Source organism: Bipolaris sorokiniana (genome assembly GCF_000338995.1).
Source record: "Bipolaris sorokiniana ND90Pr unplaced genomic scaffold COCSAscaffold_18, whole genome shotgun sequence".
Lineage (NCBI taxonomy): Eukaryota > Fungi > Ascomycota > Dothideomycetes > Pleosporales > Pleosporaceae > Bipolaris > Bipolaris sorokiniana.
Window position 1 is genome coordinate 261,745 of NW_006911912.1, and position 24,616 is coordinate 286,360.

Consider the following 24,616-nt stretch of genomic DNA (forward strand, 5'->3'; position numbering starts at 1 on the left):
ACTGCTAGCCCGCTCTCCTGTCCTCTGCCTCGTCCGTTGGCGCAGTCTCCTTGGTTAGGTAATCCGCATCCTCAGCCTCTTCGTACTCTGCAATTAGACCCTGTACCACTTCCTTTGCCTCGTCGAATTCGCCCAGGCCATCTTTGAAAGGTACTTCACGCTTGTAGCTTTCGAGGAAGGCATTGCGCTTGCGGAGGGTAGAGTACTGAGCTACGATGCGCTTGAAGAGTGTTGCGATGCCCGTGTGGTTTGCTAGCATGAGGCCAGAAACGCGGTGTGAAGACGTTACGTAGGGTGATTTTTTGGTTAGTGCGACTTGGATTGATGCTGGGCCCCATGGGATGAATGTTGCCAGGCGGCGTTCGCGGATACGCATGAGGGATTTGTGTACCTTGTTTTGCTGTTAGTGGGATTTTGTTCTCCAGGAAGCAAATAGCAGTTATCGACAACGTACATCTGAGGGATCGGCTTCGCCTTGGATAATGTTCAGAATGGACATGTAGCAGCTCTTCTTGGTGGGGTTGGTCGAGACCATGCGGTTCTTGGGTTGTAGCAGGCGCCTCATGACGTCCAAGACAGTCGTCTTACGAACGGTCTTCGCCTGCTCTACGTTCTCGCCCGAGAAGGGTGTGTAAGACGTCATCAAAAAGTGGCAGCGGGGGGTGGGGATGAGCGATGCGACGATACCGACCAGATCGTTGTGCATGTATCCAGGGTAACGAAGGGTGGTGGTGCTGGCAGACATGACGGTGGATACGAGCTGGTTTGTCTGTTCGAAAGAAGGGTTCATGACATGTAACCGGTCGGCAGCAATCCTGGTGAGGGCTCCATTGTCGAGGACAACCTGTGCAGTTAGCATACTGGTGCGCTGTGGTTGCTGGCTGCTCAATCTGCACTTACCACCGAGTCTGCATTCTGCGTCAGGCGCCTCATACTCAGCAAGCTGTTGTACGGCTGTACCACAATGTCGCCATCTTGAGTGTTTGGAAAGACACTGTACGTTTGTATGAGCTTCTTGGGGAACCGGTCATTCAGTCGTTCGAGCATGTATGATCCGAGACCAGAGCCAGTTCCGCCAGCGATTGAGTGCAGCATCATGAAGCCCTCGAGCGAGTCCGAGCCGTCGGCCTCGCGATCAATCATATCCAAAATATCCTCGTGGACCTGCTCGCCCATGCTGTATCCCATGCCCCAGTTGTTTCCCGCGCCAGTGCCATCTTTGTGGATATAAAAGTTCTCAGGGTTGTAGATGTTCTTGTACGGACTCGCCTGAATGGAATGCAGCACTCTGGGCTCGAGATCTAGCAAGATGGCGCGTGGAATATAACGCGTGTCGTCTGATTGGTAGAAGAAGACGTCTTTGCGGTCGCCGCCCTCTGTCGCAAAGTCCTCGAGGTTTCCGTCTTTATTGATGCCGTGTTCCTGGCAGAGCTGCTGCCAGAACTGCTGTCCGACGCTGTTGCCGCACTGGCCAGCCTGTAATGTTATGATTTCCCTGGTCCAAGTCAGCCACAGCTTGCGCGGTTTCTCCTGGTGCGTCTGCGGGCGTACCTGGGCATGGTTATGTTGGTCAACAGTGTCGTGGCTTGCAAACGCGCCCTCGGCGGGGTCCACGCGTCGGGTCGCTAAATGTTTGGACCCTACCGTCATGGCCCCAGAGTACATGGAGCATGTCACTCGCTTCACCATCATCACTGCGACCACAGACCCACAAGGAATGATAACAATAATAATTGCAGCACGTTTTTATTACTAGATGTTGACTCATCATCTTCATTGCTCTTCTTCCTCCTTCATCTTGACCGGCGACTTCTCTTGAAATCCAAACCTCAACTGGAATAAGAGGGTATAGATCAGACAAAAGAAATTGACCCGCAGCACATCTAACCATGTTATCACCGACACGCCATCCTTCACACCCTCATGCCATGAGTCCCGGACTTGTACAAACAACTTCGGGTCATCTGTCACCACACCGTCCAATCCATGTCGGATGTTCCATCGCATCTGGCTCTCCTCGTTCACCGTCCACGCATACACTGGCCGGCCGTCGCTTTGTGCTTTTCGTATGAACAGCCTGCCCCACGGCGTCATGAGGACAGCCTGTGCCATGTTGAAAGAGACATTTGGCACTGTGAAGAAATATGACGCAATAAGCGTCGAGAAGCCAATATGGGAGATTGGGAAGCCGGGAAGATATCGCGAACACAGCGGAAGGTACTTTGCTGCCCAGCATCCCAGAACGATGCGGCTCTGCCATGGTCGCGATGGCAAGGGTGGCACACTCCGGATTGTGTCACCAATCAGGCGCATTACATCGTCTGCATCGTTATCCAACTGCCTTTTGTTAGCTCTCGACTATGCAAAGTAGCACCGACTACAAACCTTAATGTCAAGTAATACCCAGATATTCTCCAACCCGGGTTGTGCGAGATACTCGAGTAGATCTGAAAGGCGAGGCATTGGCTCGTGTGGCTCTTTCAATGTTCTCAGTTTACTTATAAACTCATAGTCACAGTCTATGATCTTCTCATCCCTGCCAAAACATCTCTTGAGATCTTTGTCCTGTCGAGTATCAGTCCACGATCAAATATGGCTAGATCTAGAAACTCACATGGGATAATACAACGACACCATCTCTAGTCAAGTGTAAGTCGGTTTCTAAGCCATCGGCTCCAACTTCAACTGCACCCTTGAAGGCGCCCAAGGTATTCTCGGCGAACTTGGCCTTGTATCCTCGATGTGCAATGGCCTGTGGCTTTCGCCTTCCAGATACATCCTTACGTGCAAAACCAAAAGTAGCTAGATAAAAGGTCATTACATGTCTCAAGCGCTATGGGTACAGAGAGGCCTTTTACCTGGGGGAAACTTAGCCTTGGGTCCAAGTAGTGGCTGCTCGACAATCTTGCCCAGCTCTCGTGTGAGCCCCTCAAATACTGGTGGTACTCCGACAACCATGTTGTCGGGATGTGATGATGGTGGTACGTCGAGCGAGTTGCCGACGTCGGCCTCTTCCCCAGACATGACGAAGTCGCTCCCTTAGCCTATCCAATAGCCTGACGGTACCGCAAGCGCGCGAAGCGGAGATTTCGGCGTTAAGGCAGCAAGGTGATGGTACCTATGGTCAGATACAAACTGGATGAAGTTGCGCCCGCGTAGAATAACAAAGCAATCTATGTTCCAAAAAATTAGACAAAACTCCTATCTCACTCTCAAAAACCGGACTTCAAACTAAGAATCCGACGGCGCGGGCAACGTTAGAGAGAGAGAAGGAAAAGAAGGAAAAAACAAAAGATCCCTTAGCATCATACCGCCGAGCAGCAAGTACGCTACGCAAAAAAGCCCACACCCAGCCATGCGGGTCACTTTCTCTCTTTCCCTTCTAAACCCTCCTTCTCCCCGGGACGTGTTCCCAAAGTGTATTAAAACCACGGGCCCCATCCTACCGCAACAGGTATGGATTGGCTGGATAAGGCCCCAAGGCTAGCGCTCGTTTCCAAAGATTGATCGTTGCGGTGGAATGGGGTAGGTTGGCGCTCGGATGTATCAGGTCCCGGCGGCGGCACAACAGTTGTCGTTGCAGGAGTAGCACGCCGTCACGGCACGAGACGTGTCAGATGCTGCAACATGCGCGATGCTCTGAGTCATTTCGCTCTTCTAAGATACGAATTTCCTGTTCTCCTGAGTGCAGCGATGGGTGTGCTGTGGAAAAGTTCCATTCCTTCGCGTTGTGGCAGCAAAGCGTTTCTACACGCAGTACCAGCAACACTAAGTAGACCCTCTCCCCTCTTTCCCACGTGCATTACACAAAAATCCACCCTCCCCCCTTCCACACCTCACAAAATCCGGTGCGCTGGATACGATCTATCGCTTAAACCCGTGTGGCGCGTCGATCAGATTTATCCTGGCGCGCTTGGACTCCCTGTCATCAAACACCCACACACACTTTACCCACCCTTCCATCTTTCCCGTGAAGAAGCGCCGCCACCACTGTCGCCCGCCCCCTTCAAATGACAGCAAAGACGCATGTCATCCGGCGTCACGCCAGCTGACCGCCCCAACTTGGGAGTTGTGCATTCCCGCCCCAGTCTGTGCAGCTTGGGGGTGTCCAACGGGAAGGTGGCGCCTAGGGTCTCTGGTTCGGATGCGGTAACATGCGGTGCGGGCTGTGTGCTTTGTGACGTCCGGAAAGACAGGTTGCCGGGGAGGGCGGGGAATAGGGATTGGGAAAACTCTGGAAAAATAAAGGTGATGATCGAAATGCATCTCCGAATGCTTTGCCATACGAGGTAGCGTGCTTGTAGGTATAAAGCCGGTGTATCAAAGATGAGGTCGTTTTGAGTTGTAGAGGGCACGAGGTCTACGCCATAGGAACCTCCGCTGGCCATGTATGTCACCGGCTCAATACCCTGTGCCCCACATACATGCCTATCCATACACTAGATAGATTCTTCATTCGTAGTAACCCGGCCAATGTTTACTAGTTTACATTGCCAGCTTATCATCTATTGGATATCTCCCTACAGGTTGTTCATCAATCAATCGTAAGCTATCGCTCTCGTTTCTACTCCTCCATCCCGCTTCTACGAAACAGGTTCAAACTGCGGAGTGTACTTGGCAGCCGCCTTGGCAAACTCATCCTTCTTGCTAGCCCAGTCTGCTATGGCTCGGTGTTGTGGGGCTACGGATTGAAGTTGTGTCTTCATCTTTTCTGTTTCATCCTTCTTGCCTAGAAGTGTGTTGAGGACAATGAGGTTGGCGATTGTGTCGGCAGAGGTACCGTCAATGGAAATGGCTTGTTGTAAAGCGGCTTCAGCTTCGGGCAGGCGGCCAAGATGTAGTTCTGACACTGCTTGCGCGACGAGAGAGTGAGGAGAGGTTGATTGCGCGGTTGTAGCTAGTTCTTCGAAGACGTAGAACGCCGACTGGTATTTCTCACCACCCTAAACTAATATTAGTGTCTTGTCCAAAAGCGATTGGTTACGTAGTGGGGTGGGAATGAGTGGATTACGAACCTCGCGCATGCCAACCCAACTCTCAGCAATGTTGACCAGCAGGCTATCCTGCGCCCATTTCCGTGCGCGCTGTGCTTCCTTGGCGGCAAGATCGGTGCGGTTCTGTTGGAGGTGGATTTGGACAATGAGCGCTACCCTATTCAAACGTCAGCCATTCTGCTTCAATTCTTGCGCCAGGTCTGGCGTATTCGGGCTGCCGTACGCATCCAAGCTGCCTTGGTGCTTGCTCAAGAGTTCCAGTGCAGCCTCCGTCTCTCCTGCCCTCTCCAGGATTATGCCCACACAAAGCTGCACAGCCAGGTTCTCCTGTCCACTCTGCTCCGCCAACTTCTTTGCCTGACTGAGAACATCTTTGCCTTGTTCGTAGTCTGCTAGCAACTTTACTGCGACGAGATCGGGTGTCTTCTCGGATGCGAGTTCGCTAGAAACGGATTCTGCCTGGCCGAGAGCAATTTGGCTGCGAAGCTTTAGGACACGGACGGGAAGCGCATTGGAGGCCGAAAAGGATGAGGTGTCGAAATCGAGAACTTGTTGGTAGGCCCCGGCGTGGAAGGCCGAGTGGATGTTGATGAGCTCTGAGGTGCGTTAGTGGGGTTATATGATAATATGGTACGAGGCGCAAGATAACACCCACCTCCTTCTGGGGAATAGGGGTCCATGATTGCGGTGTGCAGAGGTATGCTGTAGCAATGGACCCACGATTGAAGATGCAATCGTGGTGTTGAAGCCAGATTGAGTTTGGGCTGTTTGCTCGGACCATACGAGCCGCTCATTGGCTGGCCCAGCCAACACACCTTGACTTTGTAGAACTGGTCTACAGTAAGGTTGTTTGGGTGAAGGTAGCAGAGCAATAATAAGTCAAAAGCTATACTCGCTTGTTCGAATATATATTTGAGCACTTAACATTCATGAGCTTCAAAGAATTCGTCGGAAATCAAGCCTTGTTACCATTCTCATGTGTAAATGCAAAGCCTCACAGAAACAGACCCCACATCCTTCCGATATATATTTGTGAGAAGTTAATGCCATCCCTACGTACCCATGTAGTACTCTTGCTCTTGTACGTGATTGATCGATTTGAGTATGTGGTGTGAGAAGTCGCAGTGGCAGCCGCGACTTGGTCTTGGCGGGGCCTGTCCCACGCATCTCAACTTACCGAGGGTATTTTCTTCAGGAATGTTCTATGTTTTGAGATTATAGTATACATATTTTCACTAATATGGTACATACGACCAGAGGAAACTGAGAATTAGGCATCCCGTCCGATCTGCCCTATACAAGCAGTTTACCGGCGGATTAGTAGTTAGGTGGGTGACCACTAGCGAATCCCCGCTGTCGTATGTTTTTGTTTTGCATCTCTATTTTTTGCTCAATCTGCGGTCACGTGGCGCGTTGATTTGGATTGCTATCATAAAACCATTTCTTTAGGTATGTATCTGTCTTAGACTCTTCGAACGGTAAATGTCATGAATCTTGTCCCAGCAGGCACAAGCCTGGTCTTCATCCTCTTAGACAAATCTTCTTCGCCAAGTACAGCATCAACTTTCCATTTAGTCCCAGTCTGCTCGCCAACGTGCTTCCACATATCCTTCCATGACTCGGTGTTGTGCCAGAAAGCAGTCTGATCCTTCATGACATGTGAGAAGGTGCCCGCTTTGGGCTGACCTCCTTGCCGCCCAACGATCAGAGCGTTGGGCACTGGTTTCAATAGCTGAACAACGCGTTTTGCTGCCTTGAACTGGTCGTCCCAGTCAAAAAGATGGAAGAAAGCAGCCGCGTTGATGATGTCAATCTTGCCATCCAGCTGCTTCAGTTGAGAGTCGGCGTCAAAGATGTCGGCTTCAAGAAACTGCGTCTTTAGAGTCGATTTGTCGAGGAACATGTCGTAGCCAAGGTCCCAAAAGGTCTTCTTGAGATCCGACGCATATGTGTTTGTTGACGGGACACCATCATGAACCAGTTTGCGAATGTCCTGGCCCATGCAGCATCCGAGGTCGAGAAGTTGCTCTCCATCCTTGATACGCCTGACGACTTCCTGGTAAGCCGGTCCTACTCCGATTGAGAAGTTGAGGAAGCCCCAATTGCCTAAACATGGGTAAGGAAACTACATGACAATGTTAGCGAGGCTATACTACTATACGTAGTAAGACCAGCTCACTATCTTGAAAGCTTCATCCCTAACATGCTTAATATGCGCTACGACGCCAGTCGAGGGTACCTTGCTATAGTTCTCAAACAGGTCCCTGACGGCAGGTTTGGGCTCTTCGATATCTTTCGTATACCACGGTAGTAGTTCGGGATTATCGACATAAGCTTTGGTCGCAATAATCTGCTCGACCGCACTGCGCTCCTCCTGAGTGGCGTTTCTGCCTGAGGCTTGCTCAGACATTTTCTATTTGGTCAATTTGTTTGCGCAGATGACAGCCCGATTAATGTATTCTGTTCAATGCCCGGTATCCCTCTCTTTATGTATATGTCGATTGCAACTGTCTACGCCACCCTGATTATCAGACATTCGCGCTTGCGGCGCCCTCTACATCACGTCGGCTCCGTGATCAATCCGATGGTCCGCAACATTGCTGCCTGCTCATAAACATACTCTCAAACTGCATTGTGACGCACAGTCGATCGCTTAGTATCAAGTAAACATACATGGAAAAAGATGACCGGGGAAATAGGGCTTTGGGCGGCTGGACCTACCCAGTAGCAAGGTGGGGGATGGCGGGGCAATTCCGCCCGCAACCAGTGACGTGCATCGATCTAGAAAATTGTGCCCAACCAACACAAACACTGGGAAAACTCAAAACTCGGCCAAACTGAAGCTCCCCATATATACCCGTTGGTGGCTCCGTCAATCCTCTATCTCTTTCCGCATTCGCTACTCCAGGTCCATCCCACCTCTCATACACATCCGTCTCGCCTCTACGCATACTCTTCTTAACAAAATGCCTTCCATCGAGCACCCCACCATCAAGGGTAAGACGGCATACTTTTTCTTTTGCGGGATAGAAGCCAGCTGCTCGCTGCGCGCGTTATTAGTATAGAGAAGCAGTAGCTAACTCACGACCCTAGATGGCTGGTTCCGTGAGATTTCCGGCATGTGGCCCGGTCAGGCCATGACGCTCCAGGTCAAGGAAGTTCTTCACCACGAGAAGAGCCAGTACCAGGACGTTCTCATCTTCGAATCGACCGACTACGGCACCGTTCTCGTCCTCGACAACGTCATTCAGTGCACCGAGCGCGATGAATTCTCGTATGTTGCATCGTACACGATGGCATGCATGCACATTGGCTGATGGCACCATAGCTACCAGGAGATGATCACCCACCTCGCCATGAACTCCCACCCCAACCCCGAGAAGGTTTTGGTTATTGGCGGTGGTGATGGTGGTGTGCTCCGTGAGGTTGTCAAGCACGACTGCGTTAAGGAGGCTGTCCTCTGTGACATTGACGAAGCTGTCATCCGCCTCTCTAAGCAGTACCTGCCTGGCATGTCCGTCGGTTTCGAGCACCCCAAGACCACCACCATCGTTGGCGATGGCTTCAAGTTCCTCGAGGACAAGAAGGGCGAATTCGACGTCATCATCACCGACTCCAGTGACCCAGAGGGTCCCGCTGAGGCTCTGTTCCAGAAGGCATACTTTGAACTCCTCAACGGAGCGCTCCGCGAAGGCGGTGTCATTACCACGCAAGGTTGTAAGCCCTCTCTCAACCCATTAATCTATTCCCACCTTTTTTCAGCGACTTCAATGTGCCGAACAGGTGTTTTTTATGGCCGGCGGCTAATGTTGTGACAATGCAGCTGAGAACCAATGGCTCCACATGCCCCTTATCGTCAACCTCAAGAAGGCTTGCAAGGAAGTCTTCCCCAACGTCGAGTATGCGTACACTACCATCCCCACCTACCCATCCGGCCAGATTGGCTTCATGGTCTGCAGCAAGGACGCCAACCTCAACCTCAAGAAGCCTCTCCGCAGCTGGTCTGCTGAAGAGGAGGAGTCGCTGTGCAGGTACTACAGCAAGGAGATTCACGAGGCGGCCTTTGTTCTGCCTACCTTTGCTCGCAAGGCTCTCCGATAGGCGCCTCACCTGCATTTTTTCCTTTAGTTACGACTTCACTAGATACCACGACATGTCAATGGCTATAAGAAGACTGCAAGGTCATGCACATCTGTACACACAAAAAGTCTTCAGAATTTCAGCAACTTTTTCGCATTACGCACAGGCTAGACTCTAGAACAACCGTCGAGGTTGATCAAGAGGCCAAAATATACAATATTTAGCTGCAGCGCCATGCTTTGATATCCCTTACTACCTCCTGAATTTGACCCTATGACTATGGTTCACTTGCCAATATCATCTGACACGCAAGGGATGTACCGTCAGCAATATATTGACTGTATGTATTACAAGCGCTTCACAAGGCTACTGTCGTCTGCCAGTGTGTAGTGGTAATCTTATCTTCTCTCCCCAGAAGCGCTGGGAAAAAATGACAGGACGTAAAGGTGCGCGCATTCAGGTCGACGTTCAGCCAGTAAGATGCATGTGTTTCAGCACGCAGCGTCAGGTAGAGAGCCGGCAACTAGAGGCAAATGCCGCGGGCGGGCGCTGCAACACCACGGGCTGCAAACATGAGCCCATTGTGCTCTCTACTATACGCGACATGTACCACGACTGGCCATATGAGGTGTATGAAGTGTGTGGGCCGTCGGTCTTGACGGCAAGCAGGTTCATGCCGTATCCTTCCGCTTGATCAAGTTGTTGCGAAACTCGGCTTATAGTAAGGAGTGAGCAGTCTGGCCCAAACTGTCCCTGTACCAGAAGTCGATCTGCATCAAGGTGGTCCATTATAGATAGGAGTAAGCTAGTCTACATCTGGGACACTGCGTCCATGGAGAAACTCCTTTGTTGTGCGGCAGCGCAACCTGGCATGTTTGCCTGAAAGCGTTTGCTCTGAACAATACGATGGGAATGACCCGAAGCATGGCGGTCAAGTGTGGATCAAACCCAGAGGGTGTCGCTATGAGCCGATAACCGGGACAACCATGTATATGCGCGAGGCCTCGCTCACCAAATGATTTTTCTCAGTGCTCTCGAAGGATTCTTGACAGTTGAGAGGCATGGCCGTCTGGTGGAGCGTGCCTAATGAGACAGGTTCACAGCTGATTCTGGGCCGCCTGAGGCACGAAGGGTTGTGTGTCAAAGTTGTGGTTGGAATATGGTCTTGTTCTATGTTTGGTAGAATGTCCGAAGGGGCCCCACGAGTTTTGTGACGCGCGAAGTGTCACAACGACCCGGCGGGTTAGCCGCAACATAGTGACGGTAACTTTGTTTGAGGCTGGCGTGTGGGACCGTAGTGTGGCTTTGCTTCAGAATGGCGATGGCAGCGATGTTGTGCAGACGTCAAATCAATATAGAACGTCTTGCATCGTGCCTAATAGCTGCCTCAACCTGCACTACAGCTTTTTTTCTGTATTGCGCGCTCGCTTTTCTGCCACGCGGCTTCTCGTCTTGTCGCGTGCCCTTCTCCCACTCTCTTCTTTTCCCCTCTTCTTTTTTCGCTTCTTACTTTTATTGGTCGAGCCGGACTCTTCCTTCACCATTGTCAATATCTCCATCTCTTGCAACCAAGCAGCCAGGACCAACACAATTCACGCCCATGCAGTAGCACATTTCACTACCTCCTTTGCTCTTTCTATTATATATTCGCCCACATACTTCAATTTCCCTCGACCGAACCGTCTGGCTACGTTTCTCCTTCGTTGTATATATACATTCCCGCGGCAGCCGAAATCACACGCCGAATTTAATATCTCATTTGCCAAGTTCTGCGACCAGCCACTTAAGGACACGGGGGCGGTTAGACAAATCCCACCGGCGCCGATTCAGCAAAAACAAGGCAAACTACTCAGTTGAGCAACAATGTTATCGGCCACTTCCAAAAATGGGGAGCCGTACAGCCCGGCGAGGGTGCACCCACTCCTGTCGCCACGGACCAACTCGAATTCCTCCGACCTTAAACCCGTCGATTCCGACGCACCATTAAATAATCTCAAACGCCCAGAATCGCCCCAACCTCCGCAAACCAGTGTCCACTGCCCGTTGGACGCACCGTATAATGCATCCGTCACAACCGCTGAGATCGGCGGCCCCTCCGCTGTAACACAACAACCAGCCAGTCTGACATCAGACGAGTATACTCGAAACCGATCTTCAACTGCCATCAGCACCTCTTCTTCCATCGAAAACCTCTCGGTCTTGCCGCGCTTACCTTCCTTTGGCGAGAACCGCACCCGAAAACATCGCAAGAACGCCTGTTCCATCGACTCGGCCATTCCCCGCCAGACTATTCTCAAAGCACTCCAATCCCGACCCCCACTTCTGGCAGAACCCATGGATCCAGCTACGACGGACGGTGCTGGCGGCGCGCGCAAGAGCGCTCGCTCAAAGAGCATCACTCAAGCGCAGCTTGCCAAGGCCATCTCCGAACTCGAGCTGAACGGAGGAGACATCTCTGCTAGTAAGATGGCGGCGCTTGCATCGCCTTGCTTTTTCCACAAGAAGTTTGACAAAGCAGTCAATCTGGGCAAGGTGCTCGAGGAGATGTCCGAAGACGAGACAATATCGCACTCCAGGCTCATGCAGACCGCATGCAGTGTCCGCGAGGTCTCCAAGCAGCTCCAACGCCGTCCCATCAAGATGACAGTGCGCAATGTTATGATCGTCACCAAGGCCCGCGACAACAACCTAGTATATCTTACACGCGAACTGGCCGAGTGGCTCATGACCACCTCCCGCTACGGATCGGACGTGGGGGTTAATGTCTACGTTGACCACAAGTTGCGCAAGTCGAAGCGCTTCGATGCCGCCTCCTTGTTGGCAAAGGACCCCCGCTACGAGAACATGCTTCGCTGGTGGACTCCAGATCTCTGCTGGGAAACCCCGGAGATCTTCGACCTTGTTCTTACGCTCGGTGGAGACGGTACCGTCCTCTTCACTTCGTGGCTCTTCCAGCGCATTGTGCCCCCGATCCTGTCCTTCTCGCTCGGCAGTCTTGGTTTCCTTACCAACTTCGAGTTTGCACAGTACCGCCCTGCGCTAGATAAGATCATGTGCGAAACAGGTATGCGCGTAAATCTGCGCATGCGCTTCACTTGTACTGTATACCGTTACCAGAAGAATGCTGCCCAAGGATCGCCTCAACACATCGAGGCCGAGCAGTTCGAGGTCCTCAACGAGCTTGTCATCGACCGCGGCCCATCGCCCTACGTCTCTAACTTGGAGCTGTACGGCGACAACAATCTGCTCACTGTCGTGCAAGCAGATGGTTGCATCTTCTCCACGCCCACTGGTTCCACCGCATACTCGCTCTCAGCAGGCGGCTCCCTTGTTCATCCCGACATCCCTGCCATTCTCCTGACCCCCATCTGCCCTCACACTCTGTCTTTCCGTCCCATGCTTCTCAACGACAGCATGCTTCTCAGGATCGCAGTACCTCTCAAGTCGCGCGCCACCGCTCACTGTGCCTTTGACGGCAAGGGCCGCGTTGAGCTTCGCCAGGGCGACCACGTCACCATCGCAGCCTCTCAGTACCCCTTCCCCACTGTGCTCTCGCAACCCACCGAGTGGTTCGACAGCATCAGCCGCACCCTGCGCTGGAACTCGCGCGGCGCGACGCAAAAAGCGTGGGACGGCGACGAGGAGGATGGTGAAGAGGATGAGGACAAGGAACCAGACTTCGACATCGACTTTGACAATGACGACGTCGATCGCGATTCCGGGTACAGTGCCGAAGGCAGTACCGTGGACGGCAGGGGAAGCCCAATAAGAAAGGGAGTAGTACTACCTTTCTTGTAAACCAAAAAAGGGGTCTGGTCATCTCCATACTACGTTCCCCTTCTTTTGCTCCTGCTGCTAGGGCCGGTTCCCGGGTGGGTATTTTTCGGCTATTTCTTCAAATAGGGGTCTTTGAATCCCGTGTTTGTCACATAGAGCATCTTCAGCACTCTTTATTTTTTTCGATTTTTATAATTCTTGTCCTTCGTTTGCATAAAGAAGCTTAAGTAAATATGTGAGTGGAGGCAAAGGGGGAGAGGGGAATGTGTTTGAACTTAAGATATCCTTAGAAAGCACACAGATGCTCAAAGTACATAGAAAACAAACGAGGCAACTTCGAATTGTGTATGAAACAGTTGCTGCTTGAGCTACTACTTCTTTTTCACCCATTGGCGCGTTTCTTTTGCCATGATGATTCAGTTTGGTGCTTTTAATCAGACCTTTTGTGCATGTAACTTCTCAGACACTAACCTTCCTGACATCCGTCTTCCCGACAGCTTAGTCACAATTGGAGTGTTGGATTAGACTTGAATCATCTCGGCAACCAAATCGACAAAGGCACGTACACATGATAGCTAAGGATCATATACTATATACACAAATACCACAACCCCCAAAGGCCTTTTCCTCCTCCCCAATATATCCTTCTTAAGCAAGGGAAAGAAAAAGCGCTGCTATTCATCTTTCCTTTCCCGCATCACCGACCCAATACGACGCAATAAGAGCTTCAGCCAGAATCGACTGCACACTACTCACGCCCCATTCTTATACCCCAATCCCCCAGCCTTGACATCAAAATCAATCAGCTCATCCATCCCACACAACCTAAACAACTCCTGGGGCCCATATCTCCTTTCATCCTCCTCAACACTCTTCACATTGCCCAGTTCCTTCATCTGCTGCACCGCCTTGCGCACAGCCGGGTATACGACCTCGCAAGCCAATAGCGGGAAGATGGCAAGCTTGTATCCCATCTCGCGACACTGCTTGACGCTAAAATCTGGCGAGACGCCGCCAGGTACGTTGTTGAAGAGGCAAGGGGTCGGCGCCATATCAACGCAGATACGTCTTGCATCTTCAGCTGTCGTTACGCCCTCTAGGAACGCTACTTCGGCGCCCTGAGCGACGGCAGCACGCAGCCGTTTGAGCGCTTCGCCGTAACCAAACGACTGCAGCGCATCGGTCCGCGCAATAATGACGATATCGCCGCCGGACTCGTCACGCGCGAGGCGCGCAGCGCGAATCCGGGCTTCGAATTCCTCGACACTGACGAGTTGCTTGCCGCTGAGGTGGCCGCACCGCTTGTTGACGATTTGGTCTTCGAGATGCAGGCCTGCGACGCCGGCGCGGATGTATGCGGATACTGTGCGCCCGACCATTACGGGCCCACCGTAGCCGGTGTCTGCGTCGGCGATGAGGGGGGTTCGTGGTGAGAGCGAGGCTAGCATCGAGGCGTTTGCGAGCATGTCGTTGAAGGTTGCGATGCCCATGTCTGCGACTCCCAGACGCGACATTGTTGTTCCTGCGCCTGTCTGTTGGCCGCAAGATGTGTGGTTAGTCGTCATGTAGCATGATTACATGGTGACATGCAGGGACGGTTCAGGGGAAAGTAGGGTAGTAGGATAGTAGGGTACAGTGCATTGGACGTGGGTGGCATGGCGTACCATGTACAGACAGTCTACGCCTTCTTGAAGTGCTATACGTGCTGTGAGGCCATCGTATACACCGGGACATGCGATGAACTTTTCTGGATCTGCGAGCATTGCTCGGAGTTTCTCGACGGCTGTCATTTTGATATTCTTCCGTTTGTACGGTATCCCTCAAGTATCACCTAAGCCCTTCTTTCTTTCTTTTTTCTTTTCTTAGTTTATGTATTTGCCTAGCTCTTTCGTATATCTTCTGTTTTCATATGAATGTACGTTGGTTTCGAATGGAAGAAGAAAGCGACTAGTGGTTGGAGAAACTTTGTGCACAACGACGCAGGGTAATCTTATTAGAGATGGTTGTACTATTACTAAGAGGAAGTCTGTTCATCAATGGTAAGCAACAAGTCTATGAGTGATGTTAATCAACCAAGGCACGACAGCCCTGAGTTCGCCCTCCACTGGCCAGATCTCGCTGAGTCTCGGCGTATTGCGTAATGTGGTTCTTTGTCAACCAAAGACGTTGAGAAGGAGTCGTCGTTTTCTTATTCCTTTGCAGCCCGATGAAAAAATGTAAAGACCCACAACCAAGTGAAAATGATCCAAAAAGGGAAGCGATAGCTACATGAAGTCTTAAAACTAGGTATACATCCGTCCAATATTGCGGGAATCTGCGAGACAAGAGGTTTTTGGTTCGATCGAGACTTCGATCGTAAACCAACCGGAGAAAACTCCTTACGGGTTGCTTTGGCCTAGTTTGGTATGTATCGCGCTGGCATCGAAATCCTGCGGACCTAGTACAACCATGGGGACAAATAATGGTGGGAGTCCAAGTTGCTCATCCTAGTAAATCTTTGTGTGTGGCTTGCACCGATCGCTTTTCCGGTCGTGCTTTCAAGGATATTTGACCGACAGAACCAAGAGATAGGGCGCAAAGCGGAAACAAGTCAAGTAAAAACAACTTTTTAATTGTAACCTTTATGATTGACCATACAGCTGGGGAAAACAATTCAGCTAGGCCCCACAAACGGCAGCGAACACTCCATCCGCACGTGAGAAATCCATGTGATGGTCACCCCGCAATGCATCCTTCTCGCTGACGTAGCGTTGCTTGCCGAACTTCGCCGGTAGTCTGACCGATACGGGCGCCTCACGCGGGACCTCTCACTGGCTGGGTACAAGAAGCGCACAGGAAACAGTTCGGCTCCGCCGATGTCTGGCGCAATTCCCTGTATGCAAATGGTAACATCGTTTGAGAGCGAGGCATGGAATTGCCCCGATTGGTATGCTGACCGACGCCGACATATGTACATGTGCATAGTCCGTAAGATTCCGTGAGCCGAGAAGCTAGGTTTGATTTAAGTGAGCCGCTGGCCAGCAGAACGGCAAGCATTCCACTTTCGATTCATACTCGACCTCTCATCTGTCAACTCTTCCGGATCATTGGTGCTGTGATGGCCAGGATGTCCGGTTTCAATCGAAGTAGGTCAGGCGGATCTGTTGTAGTTCGATGGGTGCCGTCTACTCTTTACTGTCCTCCACCTCCCTTTCACTCTTGACTGAACAACCCTTACCAACCAGAAAAATAACTCTTCGAATGTACGGACACATGTCCAATACAAGACGACACTCCAATCGAGTGGCCTTTTCTGACCCGGACCACGATCTACACCATATCAGTGGTAGAAAAGTCCCCTGCTGCAACTGTTTCTTGTTTCAGCGCATCCGGGTTTGCCAACATCATCGTTCCAGTCTCTTCAGTCTACGCCTTCTTGTTTAGTCGTGCTCCAAGAATTGTGGTCAGGTAGGCAAACCGGTCCTTCTTTTTATCAACGACTGTCTTGGACTTACAGTCATGCTCATTCAAGCATATGGCATCTGCCTGTTTCTAACACCGATGCAGTCCAGGATCTGCAGTTGTAAATTTTGATGGCTCCCAACTCCCTCTGCCCGCCTAACCATCACAGGAGGACATTTGAGGCCATAAAATCTAACCATAAGTGTACCCCATGTTCGGTGCACCGCCATTTACAGGCATCATGGGGTTCATGGATCCAACCGGAACATTCGGCACTTCAGCATTGGAGAACTCAAACCCAGCAGCCCAATCATAATCCGGAAATTGTTCCAGGACAGGTGGAATTGCGTAGTCTTGACTATCCCAGGAGTCAAAACCACCACCCATTACCGATGGGTCGGGCTGCAGTTGAGGGTTGACTAAGCTCGGATCGAATTTGGTTACTGGAAGCTGGGACCTCAGCGAAGGATCCGTCAGCTGTTGCTGTTGTTTCTGCAATTGTTGTTGGATTTGTTGCTGTTGCTGCTGTTGCTGTTGCTGGTGCTGTTGTTGTTGTTGTTGTTGTTGTTGTTGTTGTTGTTGTTGTTGTTGTTGTTGTTGTTGTTGTTGTTGTTGTTGTCGTTGTTGCTGTTGCTGCTGCTGTTGGTGTTGGTGTGACATATATTCTTGACCTATTTGTCAGTTACTGATGAACCAAAAAGAGGTGGCCAGATACTTACGAGCTGCATTCTGTTGAGCAGCATCATTAGCGACGAGTGATGACTCTTCGCCATTGTAAGGATTTTGCATGTTGCCGAACTCTTCTCGCCAGTACCAGAACATGTCATAGCTAACACTCATGCTCAAACGGGTGCGTAACCTCAGGTATAGCGACTCCACGCGTCCGTCCTTCTTTCGGAACACTTTATCACTGCCCCACAGGTCTTTCATGATATGCGCAGTCCGGAAATGAACATCTCCAGGTTGTAAAGACACATTCTTCAGGAATTCGTACGCTTGACTAAAGGCTCTCTCGCCTGCGACCAAGTCCAGATGTTGCGCGAGTGGACTGCGAACGAGCCTGAGGATCGTAAAACCAGCCAGTGTAATGGATCGGTCAATGAAAGATTGCGATACGGAGGACAAAAGTGTTTTTGTGGCCGTTTGCATTGTCGCTGCCGACTGGATAACCGATATGCACAGTGCATAAAATCGAGATAGGCCCTCAGCATCGGGTCCAGGATTGGTTGGGTGAGCAAAGAAATGGAAAGCCATGACATGGATACGAGCACAACTGAGTTGCAAGGTGTCTATTCGGTCAGTAAACAATGATTGAATGCAGGAGGAAACTACTCACCAAGGTCGCTTGGCGATGATGGGGCTAAACTGAGAAGCTGTGAATCGAATATGCTAATCAGCGACCGTAGTACGCGGACATCGCAGTGGATGGATTGCAAATTGATTTTACCCATTGCAACCATCGCGCGCATGAGGATAATGTAGACTTTGTGGAGATACTGCAAATCAGCTGGGAGGTAAGGAACCATGTCCTCGCGCTCTTGTTCGTCTCCATCGAAGAAAGACTCAGCAAGGGGCGGTATGCCTTCAACGCAACTCGTTCTACCAGTCATTAGCCAAAAGAAACTCCGGGAAACGCATATAATCCGAAACCTACCTTATGGAGACGATGACACAGCACAACCAGAGTCTGGCGCGCTGTACCTTGAGGGATTGGTCCTTCTCGAGGGGCGTTCTAGCAAAATCTTGACCCACGCCTGCAATATGGAGACCAATTTGTGTCGCAAGATGTACTGCTGAGCCACACATGAGGTGTGATGTATCCTTGTACATTGAGTTTGTGGGTAGTCTCCATGTGCAGAGAATCAACAAGCCTTGGATGATGGGAACCTGTGAGGTGCGTAATGCCATTGAGGAAAAGGCAAGCTGAGTGACAGGTTGAGCAATTCTCTCAAGCACCTCGGGATAGTCAGAATACCGCCGGGATCCTGTGACAACGATGACCCAGAACAGGAACGGCGACTGATCGTAGTAATCATTAGGGGCAGTGCTGGGATCAAGAATTGGAAACAGCAGGTGATATTGGGTGAAGTAACTATTACCCACGTCAGCGGAAGAGAAGATGGACATGGCGTTCAACCTACAGTGCGAAACAGTCGTCAATTCGTTTGGAATCGAGGAGAAATCCATCTAGGACACGCGGGATGGTACCCTGGCTGTCGGAACTTTTCCTTGTGGGAGGCCTTGAATCGAAAGCTGGGGACATGGAATCCGACGCGTCGGTTCTCCCTGACGGATCGGAATATGTACCGGAAGCATGTTCAAGCGGGGTATAATTCTGCATGTCGACATTTGGCGAGGCGGTCGAATGGGGATAGCTTTGGTCGCCAGGGGCCTGGCCTTGCCTCATGTTCCATCGCAACTCCTCCAACTCTCGGCGCATCTCAGCCTTTGTCTGGCGCAAATTCCTGGTTGATGTGGGAAGAATGCGACATTCCAGACCCATCTTTTTGCAGCGGCCGCATGGGTCATGCGGGACCTTATGCTGCTCAACATCGCAGCGAATCTGTAAAGTCAGTATGTTGTCTGTTTGGCGATTGAGGGTGTCGCGCGTCGAAGCGAGGTGGAGGAAAAGTACCTTTTGCTGGCGACACTCAACACATGCTTTGCGTCGTGGAGTAGCCATGGGGGGCTGATTCATCTAGTTTGTATCCACACGTTTCTGGCGAGTCGCAGCCCTAGGCTACCGTTGATATTCCGCGTCTCAATCGGCGAAAAAAGGCACATAAGAAGGGTATAAGGGTAAAGAACTTCGCCATGAGCTGAAGAACCGCATCCGCAATTAGCACCTTACGTCGTCATCGGGGCGTGTGTGCAGTGGTGCGAGTCGGATGGCGGGGGAATGGGACCGAGTATCTGACCGACGGAGATCTTTTTCTCTTGCTTGCAGGACTCGAAGTTTTTTTTTCAGCAGCCTCCCCTAGGCTGCCTCGCCCTGTGCTAAATGTTTTTTGTTAATAAGCCGCCATGGAAGACCACGGTCGTGCGTAGCGAAGCTAACAGGCCTTGATGTCTGTGTGGAAGGGCACGCATGCATAGCGACGACACGCGATTTTACAGACTCCACCCACGCTAGCCATTGTTTGACTAGGGCATTTTTGCGTAATCCGCCTCAACTCCGTATCCCACTCGCGGCCCACGTCGATGCATCTGTAGAGTGAACGCATCGCCCACGGCAGCCAGCCAGACACGGCGCCTCCTGACCAGTCAAGCTTTTGGCGATCTGCAGCTGAAGCGCCGTTTTGCCACACCTTGTCGCAGCGTGAGCGTGTCTTGCCACCACCCCTTCTGTCCGCCCCTCTCACCTACCACTTGCTCTCGACCGTATGGTGCAACTGCCAGCGCCACTGCCACCTCGCTGAGCCTGCCTTCAAACGTGTTTGGTGGGCCGGGTCAATGCAGGCGTACCTGATCCTCATCTTGCACGAGGTCTCTTGCCCCTTTGCAGCCTAGGCCCTTGTCGGTAGCTTCATTTGATGGGCGGGCACTATCCATCCGGTGTGTCCATGGACGGGCTGGGCAAACTGACTTCGTACGACGCCCTACTATGACCGAAGCAATCGAGGGCCTGCGCCACACGTTCACCAATGACTATCTAGGGGCGACATTGAAGCTGAACTCAACACCGCAGTATCGGATACTGTAGTGACACGGTAGTCCAAGTCTGCCCCAGCTCCAAGGATCATCCGACCCATGGCTGCTATGCGCTAGTTACCTTGCTTGACACGGCTGCACACGGCAAAGCCACATCTCTAGCATTGCAAAACCACTCACATCAAGCCGTCTTACTCAAACAGCTCATTTCATCCTGACCGACTCTAGCCGTCTCTACCGTCTCCACACTGTACACAAATGTTCCGTGATGGCTTCCATACCTTCTAGCCCAGGGTCCTCTGCAAGCCACACCGCCGTCCAACGGAAAGTTTGGCGTCCACACCTTCCCTTCTTCCCTTCCCTTCCCCCGCAAAGTTCCGCGGACTCTGCCTAGGTGTAGTGTACACATGCAGTGCAGATCGCAGCGGACTTGCAGATCAACCACACCATCTTGAATGTTATCAAATAGACAGCCAATGAATGCCCTCTCCTGGCCGTCGCTCTGCCATTGTAGATCCAAACGTACGCTGATTGTGCGGAAGGTGTATTCACGGAGATGCTGGGGGGGTTTCTCGGAGCAGGAAGTATCCTTCCTGCTTACACCAGCTCAGTGCACAGTGTGTTTGAAGGCACTCAGGCGCGGACACTAACATTGCTTTTATCTCAGCCCACAATCTGTGGCCTGTCCCTTTCCCTAGAGACACGATTCGGAGGAATCTATCCCATGGGCCTGGGAAACGGTACTCTTTACTTTTTTGGCTTCTTGGGCGTCATCATATCCCAAATATCTCGCCTTTCTCCGAGCTACTATGTGTATGTGCGTACATGGTTTTACCGTAGAGTACTTACACCAAGGTGTAGACCTAGACGGAAGAGGATGCAGGTAGTTCAATTGAAAGCCAATGAGAACTTCCACACCATCATGGGAGTTCCTTGATTTTGTAAAAAGGGGCAACCGGCTTGTCTCTTCCCGATATCGCTGGCATATGCATCTACTCTCCATTAAGTAGGTATATGGGCAGCATCAACATGTCAAATCGCGGTCGGTGCAGTAGCTTACACTTGGCCTTTCTGCAACACACCAACGTAACACTGTGACCATGTGGGTCCACATTCGCGACCATGGTCATGGTAAGCTCCGGTCTCACGCCTTTCTCTCTCTGGTTTTATTTTGCGCCCCCCCCTGAGGCGCTCCACACAAGCTACTGCAGACTTACTAGCCTCGCATCGAACTTATTGTCTAGACCACGTGGAATGGCTTGGTGCACGTTGATGTAACATGACCAACTAACCGGATCCATCGTTCCGTGCGTTGGCCACTGGATTCTATCCGCGTGTCCGAATTGCAAATCACTAAGAAACTAATCGTTCTCTCCTCGGAGCCTCGACGACATAAAGGTTTTCAGGTGTACTTCGAAACGGTTTACCCCATGCAGCTTCTTAATCACTGCCTCCCTCCTTTCACCCAATCCCCCCTTTTTTCTCCACGTTTTCTTGGACGCCTTGGTGTGATTCCGCGCACCACGCTACTTAGCATACACATAGTTACAGGGAACTCCCCGATGGCCCACTCTTTCAACAGCACAATCACCTCATACAAACACCACACCTCAACAGATTTCCCCAATGCCCCCTCCCCCTCCAATAACGAATCCATCGCTCAACCTTCTTCTATCCTCTTGTCTCATCTCATGCCATCCCAATCAACCTCAAAAATAAATCTAATCACCCCCCCCCCCCCCGCACTTGTCATGACGTACCTCGTACCAGTCTTTCCCGCTACATGGATAGCCATGCCAACACAAAGACGATAAAACACAACCAAAAGAGCAGCAGCAGCATCCTTGACAAGAAACTTGGCACGATCGATGCAGATGTTGTTCTTGCCGGCTGCTTCCTTAGTGCTTTCGCTATTTCTCCGTCTTCGTAAAAGTATAGTAATGACAACATTATAGACAGTTTATAAGTGTGACGTAGGAACTTTCTTTTGGAGCTTGCAGAGTAGGTTGTTGGGAGTATGAGATGTGTGGTGTATTCGGTAGAGAGGCACAGAAGAGACTATCGATATTGGGTTACTGACATGCTTCTTTTTTCTCCTTTGGAGGGTTGAAATGATTGGTGTTTTGAATGGATTCTCCATGGTTCTCGTTGTACTTTACAGAATTGTGCGAGACAGCATCACTTGGTATCAAAGTCAAAAGTCACAAGCTGTTGGCGCACGCCTTTTAATCCATCAACTAAGGACATGTCTGATGAGACCTGCTCATGCTACTATCCATGAAGTGATATGCATAGCTCTCAAACCTTCTGTCCATCTCTCCCTTCTCTCATGCAGCATCGTCGAGTCTGGTGTACATTGCCACTTCACGTAGCAACGGTAGCCAGAAGAGTCTCATACTTGTTCTTCCAGTAGGTGGTGTCACCGTTGTTCTGCGAAGCCTTGGCTGTAATGAGTTCCTTTTGCAAACCCTTAATGGTTTTTTCCCTGTCGAGAGCATCCTTGCGATACTGCTCGGCCTGCTTGTACGTCGGAAGCATGTCCTTGTATTCCTTATACGAGCGCTTGGCTAGGTCAGTCCACTCTTCCAGCGTGTTTTCGAGAACGGCGATTTTCTCGGCCTGTTTGCGAATGAGATCGGCGGTATCGGAATCCGTAGGCTCGACTGCCTTGCTCAATGACTCCACCTTCTTGGAAAGCGCCTCCTTCTCAAACCTGGTATTGCTCACTTCATCTTGGGCCGCTTTCAACTGACTAGTAAGACTGCTAACAAGCCCCGACAACTCCAAGTTTTCATGATCGAGTTTGATGACTTGGTGGTCGATATCAGTAAGCTTAGCCAGGCGCTGCTGCAACTCAGTGTTTTCCTTCTGTAAGCGTCCAATGCCATTTTTCAGACCGTCGATCTCTTTGGATTGCTCTTTAAGTTTCTGTACATGTATTAGCTTCATCTGCACTTGAATAGTCCAATCGAATGTGCATACCACAAACGCCTTTGCATGCTCTGCTGCCTGGTTGCTGTACTTCTCGCTTAGAGTTTTGTGCTCTTTTTTGGCTTTGTCGGCATCAAGTCTGGCGATATGTTCACTCTCTCCTAAATTAGTGATTTTTGCCATGAGGGCTGCGGTGGTCTTCCTTTCTTCAGCGAGTTGACCAGTGATCAACTTCAACTTTTCGGTAGACTGTTGATCTGTATTGGTCTTGCCCTGATGTTCTTCGAGTTTCTGTCGCAGCGCATCGACTTCTACAAGGAGCTGTTTATTAGAAGCTGCGATAGTCTCTAGCTCCTTCTGCATAGCATCAGCCTTACGTAGGTCTTCAGCCTCGGTGGCGTGTTCCTTCTCGAGAAGCTGCATGTACTTGTCCACTTCAGTGCGGAGATTGCCTTTTTCAAGCGTGAGACGCGAAACACGTTCCTGAAGGGCCTCAATGTCTTTGATTTTGGCGGCAGTCTGCGCTTTGTATGCATGGAATGCTTCGTGGTGTTCGAGGATCAGATCATGTTGAATGTTAACCTGTGATTATTTCAAGTCAGCAAGTGTCATGAACGTGCGAAACCTTGTAAGGGTGAACTGACCTTCTTGTGCTGAATGTTTAGCTCGTGCTGTGTGTCTTGGATCATTTGATTCATCATGGCAGTGTGGTACAAGCTGATGTTGTTGCGCTGCTTATCCAGAAATGTGGGCAGTGCCGCCTTTGCATCATTCATTGCAGTATAGAGCTTTTCCAACTCACTCCACAGGGCCTCGACGGTGGCATTGCTCGTGTCAGGAGATGCCTCTCGAATGAGGTTGAGTAAACGGTGAGTGTTTGCAATCGTGCCCGAAATGACGGCGGACAATTTCGCAGCATGCTGATTCACCTCATCATAGAGACGGTTCCCATGGGCAATAGCGAGTTGAACGTCAGAGTTGTGCTGCTCTATATCTCGTGTATTAGAATGATTTGGTCATGAAAGTGCAATGTGCTCACCAATTGCGGTGGTGCTGCCGCTTTTCGGAGTGGCGACAGGCGACAGGAAAGGCGTGGAAGTGACCGAAGATGGTTTCTTGTGTAACGGACTGGCATACTTTGAGTTTTCGAGAGCTATTGGGCCACCGTATGAATTTGCAGATGCCATGCCTACGAAGTGGAGTTGGTTACAATGTACAGTTGGTATGACTTGAGAGTGGACTGTTGTTCAGAGATGGTAAGGTTTGTTGGTGAGGCTCGTGCAGTGTTTATCATAGTGAGTATTAGCAGGAGCGCCTCTCACCCACAGGTGAGGATATCAAAGTGAATACAGCAGAACAAAGTCTTTCACAGTCAATGGGTATATGAACAGAGAATATACAAGGTGTCTCATGATTAGCAAAGTGGAAAGTGTGTGTTGACCTGGGCTTTCAATAGCTGCAGAGCGTGCCAAAAGTAAGATCACGAGACGGCCGGCACGTAGATGGTGTAGACCCAAAGCATGGCTAAAGAGTGTGTTACTTGTAATATCTCTAGGTATAAGAGGGTCAATGCACTACATAAGATATATCAAGGCACGAAATGGTAAAGCAGAAGGCATGACATGTCAAGATATGTGGTATGAGATGTGAGGGCACAACAGACCCTGGAGCTACTAGGAGAAGCCCAAGAACTGGAGTTGAACTAGAGCCATGTGTGTATATGCCAGTGCACAGTAAGTTCA

The 24,616-nt window shown here is 50.8% G+C and overlaps 8 protein-coding genes across 8 annotated transcripts; 2 read left to right on the forward strand and 6 right to left on the reverse strand.

The window, feature by feature from the left end:
* Positions 1 to 4: 4 nt before the first annotated feature.
* Positions 5 to 2,958, reverse strand: COCSADRAFT_176111 (uncharacterized protein; the record flags this gene model as incomplete). Its single annotated transcript, XM_007707151.1, has 7 exons — positions 5 to 391; positions 455 to 844; positions 901 to 1,495; positions 1,811 to 2,337; positions 2,386 to 2,565; positions 2,615 to 2,802; positions 2,859 to 2,958. 7 exons carry the CDS (start codon positions 2,956 to 2,958, stop codon positions 5 to 7), a joined length of 2,367 nt encoding a protein of 788 aa, XP_007705341.1.
* A 1,209-nt stretch (positions 2,959 to 4,167) lies between these two features.
* Positions 4,168 to 5,684, reverse strand: COCSADRAFT_41434 (uncharacterized protein). Its single transcript, XM_007707039.1, has 4 exons — positions 5,650 to 5,684; positions 5,218 to 5,590; positions 5,016 to 5,151; positions 4,168 to 4,943 (listed from the first exon to the last, which is right to left on the reverse strand). The coding sequence occupies exons 1-4, from the start codon at positions 5,672 to 5,674 to the stop codon at positions 4,584 to 4,586; spliced, it is 894 nt and encodes a 297-aa protein (XP_007705229.1). The 5' UTR covers positions 5,675 to 5,684; the 3' UTR covers positions 4,168 to 4,583.
* A 705-nt stretch (positions 5,685 to 6,389) lies between these two features.
* Positions 6,390 to 7,678, reverse strand: COCSADRAFT_153536 (uncharacterized protein). Its single transcript, XM_007707152.1, has 2 exons — positions 7,174 to 7,678; positions 6,390 to 7,119 (listed from the first exon to the last, which is right to left on the reverse strand). Exons 1-2 carry the CDS (start codon positions 7,402 to 7,404, stop codon positions 6,457 to 6,459), a joined length of 894 nt encoding a protein of 297 aa, XP_007705342.1. The 5' UTR covers positions 7,405 to 7,678; the 3' UTR covers positions 6,390 to 6,456.
* Positions 7,679 to 7,960: 282 nt separating this feature from the next.
* Positions 7,961 to 9,095, forward strand: COCSADRAFT_102852 (uncharacterized protein; the record flags this gene model as incomplete). The annotated part of the gene is made up of 4 exons (XM_007707153.1): positions 7,961 to 7,991; positions 8,088 to 8,268; positions 8,323 to 8,711; positions 8,818 to 9,095. The coding sequence occupies 4 exons, from the start codon at positions 7,961 to 7,963 to the stop codon at positions 9,093 to 9,095; spliced, it is 879 nt and encodes a 292-aa protein (XP_007705343.1).
* Positions 9,096 to 10,937: 1,842 nt separating this feature from the next.
* On the forward strand, positions 10,938 to 13,219 carry COCSADRAFT_128500 (uncharacterized protein; the record flags this gene model as incomplete). Its single annotated transcript, XM_007707154.1, has 1 exon — positions 10,938 to 13,219. The coding sequence occupies one exon, from the start codon at positions 10,938 to 10,940 to the stop codon at positions 12,870 to 12,872; it is 1,935 nt and encodes a 644-aa protein (XP_007705344.1). The 3' UTR covers positions 12,873 to 13,219.
* Positions 13,220 to 13,603: 384 nt separating this feature from the next.
* On the reverse strand, positions 13,604 to 14,641 carry COCSADRAFT_176116 (uncharacterized protein; the record flags this gene model as incomplete). Its single annotated transcript, XM_007707155.1, has 2 exons — positions 13,604 to 14,383; positions 14,516 to 14,641. The coding sequence occupies 2 exons, from the start codon at positions 14,639 to 14,641 to the stop codon at positions 13,604 to 13,606; spliced, it is 906 nt and encodes a 301-aa protein (XP_007705345.1).
* Positions 14,642 to 16,484: 1,843 nt separating this feature from the next.
* On the reverse strand, positions 16,485 to 18,975 carry COCSADRAFT_165126 (uncharacterized protein; the record flags this gene model as incomplete). Its single annotated transcript, XM_007707156.1, has 5 exons — positions 16,485 to 16,963; positions 17,012 to 17,581; positions 17,629 to 17,891; positions 17,947 to 18,384; positions 18,434 to 18,975. 5 exons carry the CDS (start codon positions 18,973 to 18,975, stop codon positions 16,485 to 16,487), a joined length of 2,292 nt encoding a protein of 763 aa, XP_007705346.1.
* Positions 18,976 to 19,345: 370 nt separating this feature from the next.
* On the reverse strand, positions 19,346 to 24,061 carry COCSADRAFT_31030 (uncharacterized protein; the record flags this gene model as incomplete). Its single annotated transcript, XM_007707004.1, has 11 exons — positions 19,346 to 19,600; positions 19,758 to 19,917; positions 20,225 to 20,536; positions 20,793 to 20,806; positions 20,862 to 20,940; positions 21,004 to 21,035; positions 21,161 to 21,269; positions 21,704 to 21,865; positions 22,342 to 23,456; positions 23,519 to 23,862; positions 23,914 to 24,061. The coding sequence occupies 11 exons, from the start codon at positions 24,059 to 24,061 to the stop codon at positions 19,346 to 19,348; spliced, it is 2,730 nt and encodes a 909-aa protein (XP_007705194.1).
* Positions 24,062 to 24,616: the final 555 nt, after the last annotated feature.